Source organism: Oncorhynchus keta, chromosome 26 (assembly GCF_023373465.1).
Source record: "Oncorhynchus keta strain PuntledgeMale-10-30-2019 chromosome 26, Oket_V2, whole genome shotgun sequence".
Taxonomy (NCBI): Eukaryota; Metazoa; Chordata; class Actinopteri; order Salmoniformes; family Salmonidae; genus Oncorhynchus; species Oncorhynchus keta.
The window spans coordinates 25,193,355-25,207,154 of record NC_068446.1 but is presented as its reverse complement, the minus strand read 5'-3'; the positions used below and the strand labels follow the sequence as shown (position 1 = coordinate 25,207,154).

General features: G+C 42.6%; 1 protein-coding gene across 2 annotated transcripts in view; it reads right to left on the bottom strand.

Annotated features, from left to right (window-relative positions):
• The window catches only part of LOC118359145 (breast cancer anti-estrogen resistance protein 3-like), a 100,212-nt gene that overhangs the window by 73,920 nt on the left and 12,492 nt on the right, over positions 1-13,800 (bottom strand). Inside the window, exon 2 of one of the 2 annotated variants that reach the window (XM_035737435.2) lies at positions 9,799-9,999. In XM_035737435.2, the coding sequence (XP_035593328.1) occupies positions 9,799-9,888 (90 nt within the window). In that variant the 5' untranslated portion in view covers positions 9,889-9,999. The remainder of the gene's footprint in view (positions 1-9,798; positions 10,000-13,800) is intronic. The other variant, XM_035737434.2, reaches the window with a different exon arrangement.

Below are 13,800 nucleotides of genomic sequence, written 5' to 3'. Positions count from 1 at the left end.
GCTGAGGAGTGACGGACTCCATCCTAGCTAGAGGGGTGCTCTCATCTTATCTACCAACATAGACAGGGCTCTAACTCCTCTAGCTCCACAATGAAATAGGGTGCAGGCCAGGCAGCAGGCTGTTAGCCTCGACCTAGGATGGGCAAAACTAAACAATCTCACTAGGATGAAGACCTCCTCCATTCCTGCCATTATTGAAAGAGATTGTGATACCTCACATTTCAAAATAGGGCTACTTAATGTTAGATCCCTTACTTCAAAGGCAGTTATAGTCAATGAACTAATCACTGATCATAATCTTGATGTGATTGGCCTGACTGAAACATGGCTTAAGCCTGATGAATTTACTGTGTTAAATGAGGCCTCACCTCCTGGCTAGACTAGTGACCATATCCCCCGTGCATCCCGCAAAGGCGGAGGTGTTGCTAACATTTACGATAGCAAATTTCAATTTACAAAAAAAAGAAAAGAGGTTTTCGTCTTTTGAGCTTCTAGTCATGAAATCTATGCAGCCTACTCAATCACTTTTTATAGCTACTGTGTAAATGCCTCCTGGGCCATATACAGCGTTCCTCATTGAGTTCCCTGAATTCCTATCGGACCTTGTAGTCATAGCAGATAATATTCTAATTTTCTGTGACTTTAATATTCACATGGAAAAGTCCACAGACCCACTCCAAAAGTCTTTCGGAGCCATCGTCGACTGTCTCTGGACCTACTCACTGTCACAGTCATACTCTGGACTTAGGTTTGTCCCATGGAATAAATGTTGTGGATCTTAATGTTTTTCCTCATAATCCTGGACTATCGGACCACCATTTTATTATGTTTGCAATTGCAACAAATACTCTGCTCAGACCCCAACCAAGGAGCATCAAAAGTCGTGCTATAAATTCACAGACAACAAAGATTCCTTGATGCCCTTCCAGACTCCCTCTGTCTACCCAAGGACGCCAGAGGACAAAAATCAGTTAACCACCTAACTGAGGAACTCAATTTAACCTTGCGCAATACCCTAGATGCAGTTGCACCCCTAAAAACGAATAACATTTCTCATAAGAAACTAGCTCCCTGGTATACAGAAAATACCAGAGCTCTGAAGCAATCTTTCAGAAAATTGGAATGGAAATGGCGCCACACGAAACTGGAAGTCTTCCAACTAGCTTGTATCGAAGAGGCCTCACTGCTGCTCGATCATCCTATTTTTCCAACTTAATTGAGGAAAATAAGAACAATCCTACATTTATTTTTAATACTGTCGCAAAGCTAACTAAAAAGCAGCATTCACCAAGTGAGGATGGCTTTCACTACACCAGTAATAAATTCATTCACTTCTTTGAGGAAAAGATCATGATTATTAGAAAGCAAATTACGGACTCCTCTTTAAATCTGCGTATTCCTTCAAAGCTCAGTTGTCCTGAGTCTGCACAACTCTGCCAGGACCTAGGATCAAGAGAGACACTCAAGTGTTTAAGTACTATATCTCTTGACACAATGATGAAAATATTCATGGCCTCTAAACATTCAAGCTGCATACTGGACCCTATTCCAACTAAACTACTGAAAGAGATGCTTCCTATGCTTGGCCCTCCGATGTTGAACATAATAAATGGCTCTCTATCCACCAGATGTGTACCAAACTCACTAAAAGTGGCAGTAATAAAGCCTCACTTGAAAAAGCCAAACCTTGACCCAGAAAATATGCATCTGTCCTCGTGCTCCTAGACCTTAGTGCTGCTTTTGATACCATCGATCACCACATTCTTTTGGAGAGATTGGAAACCCAAATTGGTCTACACGGACAAGTTCTGGCCTGGTTTAGATATTATCTGTCGGAAAGATATCAGTTTGTCTCTTGTGAATGGTTTGTCCTCTGACAAATCAACTGTAAATTTCGGTGTTCCTCAAGGTTCCGTTTTAGGACCACTATTGTTTTCACTATATATTTTACCTCTTGGGGATGTCATTCGAAAACATAATGTTAACTTTCACTGCTATGCGGATGACACACAGCTGTACATTTCAATGAAACATGGTGAAGCCCCAAAATTGCTCTCGCTAGAATTTTGTGTTTCAGACATAAGGAAGTGGATGGCTGCAAACGTTCTACTTTTAAACTCGGACAAAACAGAGATGCTTGTTCTAGGTCCCAAAAAACAAAGAGATCTTCTGTTGAATCTGACAATTAATCTTAATGGTTGTACAGTCGTCTCAAATAAAACTGTGAAGGACCTTGGCGTTACTCTGGACCCTGATCTCTCTTTTGACGAACATATCAAGACTGTTTCAAGGACAGCTTTTTTCCATCTACGTAACATTGCAAAAATCAGAACATTTCTGTCCAAAAATGGATGCAGAAAAATGTATCCATGCTTTTGTTACTTCTAAGTTAGACTACTGCAATGCTCTACTTTCCGGCTACCCGGATAAAGCACTAAATAAACTTCAGTTAGTGCTAAATACGGCTGCTAGAATCCTGACTCGAACCAAAAGATTTGATCATATTACTCCAGTGGTAGCCTCCTTACACTGGCTTCCTGTTAAGGCAAGGGCTGATTTCAAGGTTTTACTGCTAACCTACAAAGCATTACATGGGCTTGCTCCTACCTATCTCTCTGATTTGGTCCTGCCGTACATACCTACACATACGCTACGGTCACAAGACGCAGGCCTCCTAATTGTCCCTAGAATTTCTAAGCAAACAGCTGGAGGCAGGGCTTTCTCCTATAGAGCTCCATTTTTATGGAATGGTCTGCCTACCCATGTGAGAGACGCAGACTCGGTCTCAACCTCTAAGTCTTTACTGAAGACTCATCTGTTCAGTAGGTCCTATGATTGAGTGTAGTCTGGCCCAGGAGTGTGAAGGTGAACAGAAAGGCTCTGGAGCAACGAACCGCCCTTGCTGTCTCTGCCTGGCTGGTTCCCCTCTTTCCACTGGGATGCTCTGCCTCTAACCCTATTACAGGGGCTGAGTCACTGGCTTACTTGTGCTCTTTCATGCCGTCCCTAGGAGGGGTGCGTCACTTGAGTGGGTTGAGTCACTGATGTGATCTTCCTGTCTGGGTTGGTGCCCCCCCTTGGGTTGTGCAGTGGCGGAGATCTTTGTGGGCTACACTCTGACTTGTCTCAGGATGGTAAGTTGGTGGTTGAAGATATCCCTCTAGTGGTGTGGGGGCTGTGCTTTGGCAAAGTGGGTGGGATTATATCCTTCCTGTTTGGCCCTGTCCGGGGGTATCATCAGATGGGGCCACAGTGTCTCCTGACCCCTCCTGTCTCAGCCTCCATTATTTATGCTGCAGTAGTTTATGTGTCGGGAGGCTAGGGTCAGTTTGTTATATCTGGAGTACTTCTCCTGTCTTATCCGGTGTCCTGTGTGAATTTAAGTATACTCTCTCTAATTCTCTCTTTCTTTCTCTCTCTCGGAGGACCTGAGCCCTAGGACCATGAAAAGCCAACAGAACTACCTGGCATGAGGACTACCTGGCATGAGGACTCCTTGCTGTCCCCAGTCCACCTGGCCGTGCTGCTGCTCCAGTTTCAACTGTTCTGCCTGCGGCTATGGAATCCTGACCTGTTCACCGGACGTGCTACCTGTCCTAGACATGCTGTTTTCAACTCTCTAGAGACAGCAGGAGTGGTAGAGATACCCTTAATGATCAGCTATGAAAAGCCAACTGACATTTACTCCTGAGGTGCTGACTTGCTGCACCCTCGACAACTACTGTAATTATTATTATTTGACCATGCTGGTCATTTATGAACATTTGAACATCTTGGCCATGTTCTGTTATAATCTCCACCCGGCACAGCCAGAAGAGGACTGGCCACCCCTCATAGCCTGGTTCCTCTCTATGTTTCTTCCTAGGGAGTTTTTCCTAGCCACGGTGCTTCTACACCTGCATTGCTTGCTGTGTGGGGTTTTAGGCTGGGTTGCTGTACAGCACTTTGAGATATCAGCTGATGTACGAAGGGCTACATCATTTTTTATTTTTTATTTTTTTTTATTTGATTATAAAACGCTTTTAGAGGACAACTGGGAAGCTTTATGAAGCCAGTTTAAATCCTCATACATAGCATGGTATGTGTTATAATGTGGGGACAGGTGGAACTCTTAGGTCTCTTACTGCTGTTCTGTTAGGCATGGACTTTAATACGGATTCCAAACAATATTTACTGTATTTAATCCTTCATCATAGGAATTGTTCAAAACATGTTTTGAACAAGCTGAGTATATCTACTGTAAGCTAGTAAGTCATCATATACTGTAGGTTAATCATCTCATAACATATTGCCAAAACAGAAGTGAAACAAAGGGATGGGGTAACGGTAACCACAGGCAACATATCATCCTCAGACTACAAAAACAAGCAGTGTGAGTCAAGGTTAAGTACAAGTTGAAGCAATATGGAGGCCTTGGCAAGTAGCTCCTTCACTTGACATGAGTCAGAGTGCTAGGACATCCCATTGATATGGTCCCTTACGAGACGCTTGACAAGCTCATTCTGATTTGATCTCCTTTTCATACGTTTTACTCATTTAGCAGATACTCTTATCCAGAGTGACTTACAGGAGCAATTAGGACACATCGACAGATTTTTGTGCTAGTCAGCTCAGGGATCAAACCAGAACCCGTAACTGGCCCAACGCTCTTAACTGCTAGGCTACCTGCCACACTTTTCACTGGGATCAAGAATGAGATAGAACTTTCACCCTTTAATGAGATCTGATTCAAGCCTATGTCCGTTAACCCTTCACCATAGAGTCACATCACCGCAGAGGAAATAACTTACAGTTGTAGCAGGACAGGATCAGCAGTGGTGTAAAGTAATTAAGTAAAGATACTTTAATGTACTACTTAAGTCATTTTTGGGGGGTATCTGTACTTTACTATTTATATTTTGGACAACTTTTACTTTTACTTCACGACATACCTAAAGAAAATGATGTACTTTTTACGCCATACATTTTCCCTGACACCCAAAAGTACGTGTTACATTTGGAATGCTTAGCAGGACAGGAGAATGGTCCAAGTCACACACTTATCAAGAGAACCTCCCTGGTCATCCCTACTGCCTCTGGCGGACTCACTAAACACACATGGTTTGTTTGTTTGTAAATGATGTCTGACTGTTGCAGTGTGTCCCTGGCTGTCTGTAAATATGAAGAAAAAAAATAAGAAGATGGTGCCGTCTGGCTTGCTTTAATGTAAAGAATTTGAAATGATTTATACTTTTACTTTTAGTTTTGATACTTAAGTATATTTGAGCAATTCCATTTACTTTTGATACTTAAGTATATTTAGAACCAAAGACTTTTCGACTTTTACTCAAGTAGTATTTTACTGGGTGACTTTCACTTTTACTTTGAGTCATTTTCTATTAAGGTATCTTTACTTTACTCAAGTATGAGTCATTTTCTATTAAGGTATCTTTACTTTTACTCAAGTATGAGAAATGGGGTACTTTTACTTTTTCCACCACTGAGGATTAATCTTGGGGAGAGAGGGTTAGCTCTGGCTTAAGTCCCTTTTGCCTCTGTGACAGTCAGCAGACAGCTGGGTCCAAAAACGAACAGTTAAGTGGGTGTCATAAATCCCCAGTAATAAGGGTCTCTGAGATGACTGCAGTTCTGCTGCTGCCTCCTAGGGATGAGGGAGGGGAAGCCCTGGAGAGATGCTGGGTGCATTGGGTGGAGGGGAGAGAGAGGAAGGGAGAATGAGAGGGAGGTGGAGAGAGACACAGGGAATGAGAGAGGAGGTATGGATAAGATACACGAGAGAAGGAGACGAGAGGAAAGAGAAAGGGGGAGGAGACCAGGGGGGGGGTGGTCAGGGAGAGTGAGAGGAAGACAAGGGAAGGAAGACAGAGGTTGAGAGAGATTGGGGTGGGAGAAGACAGGCGGGAGCCAGTGGGAGGGAGACAGTGGGTGGGTGGGCGGTTATGAGAGGCAGAGGGAGAGGGAATGTCCACAGCAGCCTGGTTTGGAGGTCAGAGGGGGGACAGCTACTGTTTACAGGCTCCAAACAGGTCCATCACCACGACAGCCCAGGGCTCACACACCATCAAACACTCCTGCCTCGCAAACACACATTCCTCACATGTTCACCTGGGCCTGGGCAGCCACAGCTTTAAATGTATACCAAGAATTGTATTTTAGGCCTGCAGTTTAGGGATCCAGGGTAAGAGGTAGTTCTTCTCAGAGAAGTGATGGATTTCCCAGGGCAGTGATATTGCTATCTGTTTTTGTATTCCCTGGATTGACTTGTGGAAAAATTTGAGGATTGCAGACTGCATTCTCTGAGGAGATTGAATCTATAAATCAAAACATATCTACAGTATGGCATTGGGAAAAAGTTAATGAATCACATTTCTATTAAATGGACTTCCGTTGACTTTAGTTATATTTTATAAATATAAACGCAACATGCAACAATTTATACGATTTTACTGAGTTACAATTCATATAAGAAAAGCAGTCAATTGAAATACACAAATTAGGCCCTAATCTATGGATTTCACATGACTGGGAATACAGATATGCTTCTGTTGGTCATGTATACCTTTAAAAAAAAGGTAAGGCTTGGATAAAAAAAAAACAGTCAGTATCTGGTGAGACCACAATTTGCCTCATGCAGCACAACATCTCCTTAGAGTTGATCAGGCTGTTGATTGTGGCCTGTGGAATGTCCCACTCCCCTTCAATGGCAGTACAACGTTGCTGGATATTTGTATTTGTAGTTATTAGGGATCCCCATTAGCTGCTGCCATAGGAACAGCTACTCTTCCTGAGGTCCAAACACATTAAAGCACTTACATTACAAATAAAACAAGAGACAAAACAGTACATACATTATTACACCACTACATATCTACAATACACAATGTACAATAAAAACAAAAACGATTGTGATCACTACATCCTATGGATTTGGACAGTGCTTTATAACACATTTCTGCAGCATTAGTAAAGATGTGATCAATACACGTTGATGATTTCATTCCTGTGCTGTTTATAACTACCCTAGTAGGTTGACTGACAACCTGAACCAGGTTTAAGGCACTGGTAACAGTTTGACGTTTTTTCATGAGTGGGCAGCTTGATGAAAGCCAGTCAATATTTAAATCTTACAGAAAAAAACACTGTTGACATCATATACATTATCAAGCATTTCACACATATTATCCAGATACTGACTGTTAGCACTTGGTGGTCTATAGCAGCTTCCCACAAGAATGGGCTTAAGGTGAGGCAGGTGAACCTATACCATATTACTTCAACAGTATTTAACATGAAATCGTCTCTAAGCTTTACAGGAATGTGGTTCTGAATATAGACCCCAACACCGACCCCGTTGGCATTTCTGTCTTTTTGGTAGATGTTATAACCATGTATTTCTACCACTATTATCAAAGGTATTATCTAAGTGAGTTTCAGAGATAGTCAGAATATGAATGTTATCTGCTACAAGCAAGTTATTGACTTCATGTACCTTGTATCTTAGGCTACATATGTTAATATGGGCTATTTTTAGCACTTTTCTGGGTTGCTTGATTGCTTTTAATGCTTTACTGGGAAGCTTATCAGAAGTAGACTTTCTAATGTTATTTATATTGGAGCTGCACACAGTGGACGTCCTACTAGGGCACACCTCAGTGCTAACAGTGTAACTCTGGTTCATAGGCACACTGCATACAATAGCTGTAGGATCAACGGAGGTATTCAGAGCAGTTAGTGGGACATTAATTAAGTTACTTACATTGGGTCTGCAAAAGCCACTGGGATGATGTACATTACATGCAGCATTATGACGACTCATTGTCACAATGGTAGGTATTAACTGAGCTGGTGTTGGCTCATTGATAAGTCATTGCCTCAATGGAGCCTTGAAATGCGAGGAGACAAAATGATTTGGATGGACTGTAGAGTATCTTTCGTTTCCAGAAGGTGTCAAAGTTATCTATAAAAGTGATTCCAACAGAGCTACAGTAATCTTTTAGCCAGATGTGTAATTCCAGTAGCCTGCTGAATCTTTCACACCCACAGCCCAAAAATGGTACCGGACCTGAAATGTTTGTCTGCTTTTTGGAATCTTTCAATGCTAGAATCAGTTCTTTAAAATCAATGTTCAGAAGTCCATTTCCGAGCTTGCCCTCCTGATGTTGTTTGACCCCAAATGGACGGCGTCGGCTCCCGGCATCTGTCGTAGAACAGTCGGAAGCAACCTTGTAATGTCCTGTACTTGTGCTCCTGGGTAGCACAGGGTTTTTGCACTGGAAACCAATTTGTTTCTCACCATAGAGCTGCCGATGATGACAGCTGGTGAAACCGGGGAGGACCGGCTGTTCTTTCACCTCAAGTGGTTTAGAAGACCCTTCGAGGACCGAAGGGCGTTGGGGCCCAATGGAATCGAGCCGGCTGTAGTATCCATCGTGGATGATGGGCTGTCTCAAGGTCAGGCAGTCGGAGAGGAGAAAGAACAGAGGACAAAGTCTGGTAACTCCAGATCCGGGTGGGAGCCTAAGAAGAAGATCGGACCTCTGGATCCGTGGAGAAAAGAACAGAGGACAAAGATAGCATCCTAACGTTCCAGATCCGATGGTGAATCTGGGGTAGAAGGAAGTCCCTAGCATGGAAGAAGATGCCGGAACCTCTGGATCCGTGTCCGTTAGAACATCTCCATGGAAAATGAAAGCCATCTCCATGGCTGGTTGGTTTGGTCTCTCTACCGAGAACAGGAACATCCACCAAGTCATCCAGTAGCATCCTACTAGCTCCGTTCTCCAGGGAAGGGAGGGATCCTGTGCTACATTCCACATTTTCCTAAATCTGCATAGCTAGGCTAGCTGGGCTTCCGTGTCTCTCTACTTGGCTATTGGCGGGAATTAGATGGTCAATGGGTGACATGTCTGGTGAGGGAGGCTGTGCATTATCATGCTGAAACATTAGGTGATGGCGACGGATGAATGGCACGACAATGGGCATCAGGATCTCGTCACTGTATCTCTGTGCATTGAAATTGCCATCAATTAAATGCGTTAATTGTGTTCACTGTCCGTAGCTTATGCCTGCCCATACCATAACCCCACCACCACCATGGGGCACTTTGTTCGCAACATTGACATCAGCAAACCGCTCGCACACACAACATCATACACGTGGTCTGCGGTTGTGAGGCCAGTTGGACGTACTGCCAAACTCTCTAAAACGAAGTTGGAGGCGGCTTATGGTAAACAACTCTGACAACAACTCTGGTGGACATTCCTGCAGTCAGCATGCCAATTACACGCTCCATCAAAACTTGAGACATCAGTGGCATTGTGTTGTGTGACAAAAATGCACATTTTAGAGTGGACTTTTATTGTCTCCAGCACAACGTGCACCTGTGTTGATCAGATCTTTGATATGCCAAACCTGTCAGGTGGATGGATTGGGATGGAAAAGGAGAAATGCTCACTAACAGGGATGTAAACTAAATTTGTGCACAACATTTGAGAGAAGTAATATTTTGGGAATATTGAAAATGTCTGAGAACTTTTGTTTCAGCTCACGAAACACTTTGCATGTTGCATTTATATTTTTGTTCAGTATACTTTAACTGCTTTTGGTAAACTAAGTAGTTCATTTGAGACCCACTGCTGTGCTTTAGCAGTCTTTTGCACTGACCTGCATAGGCAGCGGAGTCTACGTATGTGTCCTTTACTGTGCATGCTTTTATGTGTGTGTCTGTGTTTGTGTGTGTATGTACGTGCCTGAGTCTGCAGTGTCTACATAGTGAATCAGGCTGAAATCTGCTTTTACCTCCACCCCATCATAGTCGTCGTCAAACAGAGTGCAGTACTGCGGCAGACCCAGCTGACTGAGCCACTTGGAGATGGCTAGGTGCTTCATGCTGCCAGCCTACCGCCAGGCCAGCCTCTCCCTCTCCTGGGGCCTCTGTCACCTGAGGAGAGGACCAGGAACAGCATCACCATTATTACCCACTCAGGATGGCTGCTACATCTGTTTGTAGTGAAGAACAAAGAGGCAAACCAGTCATCAAAACCACATTAAAGGAACCAACAGCAGATGATGTCATCCGCTTTCATTTTTACTCTGCATAATGGGGAATATACAGTGCAGCACTATTGGCCGACTCACAGCCTGAAGACCCTGCCATGAACGAATAATTGAGCTGTCAGTTCACACACTTTTCTCATATGAGAAAAAAGCTTTCCTCAATGTTCAGAAAGGTTAGAAATGTGTGAAAACAGAAATAAGGGTTTAATAAGATACTTATCAAACATTATCTAAAACATTGTCATCAGTTTCAACATTTTTTTTCTGTAATATAGGGATTACGTGTTAAACAATACAACTTTAATAACTTGGCAAAGAACGAGAGATGGCCATTGGAGAGAGGCCATTATAATTATTACTTGGGCTTGCCAGCCAGGTAAAGGCCAGTCTGGTCAACTCTCAGGCAGAGAAGTGCTTTGTCAAGTGTTCTCTATGCCAGCTGAAGTGTCCTCTTCCCACCGCTCAGCTCAGCCAGACACACTCCATCACAACCAGGCTCACTCTGACTGACCAGCAGCATCACAGCAACACGAAATGAGAGGTGGCGTGTATATCAAGTTGGACAACAGACAACTTTAGCTTAAAGCACTGCCAGTCTTTACTGTATATTAATCATATTGTAGCTGTATCATTGCTTGACGAGAATTCTTGCTGTTACAGGAGGCATCATATTGAAATATTCCTTTGCTCTCTCCACTCCAACCAATGGAAACTTGTGCCAAACTCCTGCAGAGTGCAGCCCTTTCCAGACTATAACAGGGCCTCTCTCTACATACTCAAACAATGCTCTCTCTATAAAGTGGAGATGGAGGCTCATAGCATGGGTCATAAAACCTGAAGGGGACAATGAGGTGGTAAAGTTGTAGTTAGTTAATCCAACCTGCAGTGTGTTCCCCCAGCTGAGCCCACTGACTGGGATGGTGCTCCTGGGGTGAAGCAATCAGCAGAGTAAAACAGGGGCAGGTTCATCCCCCATTCATCTCAATCATGTATGTCAATGTCAGACAGAACACACAGTGAGGCGCATTGCGTCTTCACAACCCTGGGATGGAATAGCTGAGTAGGCTCTTCCCTGGAATTGTTGACACTGGGGAAGCATCCAATGGTGTCACACACTCTCTCATTACCATCATTATGGTCATGCTGTTTTACAGAAACACACAGAAAATGGAGTTGGATTGTAATACACAACGTCTGTCGGTACAATGAACCATGCCAAGCCATTAGGAAATGCCTGTTCAACATGTCATTTGTTTAAAAATTCCATAAACTACTGTTTGCAGTTGCATAACACATGGAAAGCAGCATTTTTGAATCAGTGGCTAAACAGAGGAGTAAAATAAAAAACAAAGCTCGGTCAAGAATAAATGAATTGATGGCCAGTAATATAATTAGTAATGACGTTGCTTATTCATCTACTATGGCAAAGTTACACCCAACCACTGACACCCATCGACACTCAACCATAACTAATGAGGAACCACCATATGATTGACAAAGGTATTAGTGCTGTTGCCCTAGACATGACATCCACATCAGAATGATCCAATTCCCTTAAGAGCCACTGAGTGGTTGGTGTAGTAGGTGTCACCAGGTCCTCTCTGCCTCCTCAATCACGCTAAGTGATTTTTACATTTACATGTACATTTGAGTAATTTAGCAGACGCCCTTATCCAAAGCGATTTACAGTAGAGTGAATACATTTTCAAATGTTTTCGATGTTGCGTACGTACATATGTGAAGTCATGTGTCCTGTGGGTCCCCACCTGACTGGCTTGCTGAGGATTCACTTTCTCAGCTCATACAGGAGTAATACAAGCCTAGTTCACAAATGTTGTGATTTTTTGTTTTTGTGTCTATATACAGTACCAGTCAAAAGTTTGGACACACCTACTCATTCAAGGGTTTTTCTTTATTTTTACTATGTTCTATATTGTAGAATAATAGTGAAGACATCAAAATTATGAAATAACACACAGTAACAAAAAAAAGTGTAAAACAAATTAAGGACTATGATAGTGTGGAGGTAAAAGCAGGAAGCCACCCTTTGCCTTGATGACAGCTTTGCACACTCTTGGCATTCCCTCAACCAGCTTCACCTGGAATGCTATTCCAACAGACTTGAAGGAGTTCCCACGTATGCTGAGCACTTGTTGGCTGCCTTTCCTTCACTCTGCGGTTCAACTCATCCCAAACCATCTCAATTGGGTTGAGGTCGGGTGATTATGGAGGCCAGGTCATCTGATGCAGCACTCCATCACTCTCCTTCTTGGTCAAATGGCCCTGACACAGCCTGGAGGTGTGTTGGGTCATTGTCCTGTTGAAAAACAAATGATGGTGCCACTAAGATTGGACCAGATGGAATGGCGTATCGCTGCAGAATGCTGTGGTAGCCATGCTGGATAAGTGTGCCTTGAATTCAAAGCACCCCCACACCATCACACCTCCTCCTTCATGCTTCACGGTGGGAACCACACATGCGGAGATCATTCGTTCATCTACTCTGCGTCTCACAAAGACACGGCGGTTGGAACCAAAAATCTCAAATTTGGACTCATCAGACCAAAGGACAGATTTTAACCGGTCTAATGATGTTGAGATGTGTCCGTTACTTAGCATTTATTTGGGCTGCAATTTCTGATGCTGGTAAGTCTAATGAACTTATCCTCTACAGCAGAGGTGACTCTGGATCTTCCTTTCCTGTGCCGGTCATCATGAGAGCCAGTTTTATCATAGCACTTGATGGTTTTTGAGACTCCACTTGAAAGAATCTTTCGAAGTTCTTGAAACATTCTATATTGACTGACCTTCATGTCTTAAAGTAATGATGGACTGCCGTTTATCTTTCCTTATTTGAGCTGTTCTTTCCATAATATGGATTTAGTATTTTACCACCCCTACCTTGTATACCACCCCTAACTGATTGGCTCAAATGCATTAAGAAGGAAGGAAATTCAACAAATTAACTTTTAACAAGGCACACCTTTTAATTGAAATGCATTCCAGGTGACTACTCCAGTAAGCTGGTTGAGAGAATGCCAAAAGTGTGCAAAGCTATCATCAAGGCAAAGGGTGGCAACTATGAAGAATCTCAAATATAAAATATATTTTAATTTATTTAACACTTTTTTGGTTACTACATGATTCCATATGTATTATTTCATAGTGTTGATGTCTTCACTATTATTCTACAATGTAGAAATTAGTCAAAATAAAATAAAAAATATTGAATGATGTGTCCAAACTTGACTGGTACTGTATTTTCCGTCATGATATCCGTCATCAGAGAGGCTTTCAGAGCAACAGCTCGACCCCTCACAACAGATACTTGATCTGTTTAAAAAAAAATTATGTCAAAATTCAAAAATATTTTTGTTTCCCCACAATATTGGTGATTATAATCCTCATTTCAGTAGATCAGAAAATTAAAAATATATGACACAGAGAAGATAGTAAAAAAAATATATAAACTCAGCAAAAAAAGAAACAACCCTTTTCAGGACCCTGTCTTTCAAAAAAGATAATTCGTAAACAATTAATAAACCATTAATGAACCATAAACAATTAATGAACATGTACCCGTGGAACGGTTGTTAAGACAATAACAGCTTACAGACAGTAGGCAATTAAGGTCACAGTTAGGAAAACTTAGGACACTAAAGAGGCCTTTCTACTGACTCTGAAAAACACCAAAAGAAAGATGCCCAGGGTCCCTGCTAATCTGCGTGAACGTGCCTTAGGTAT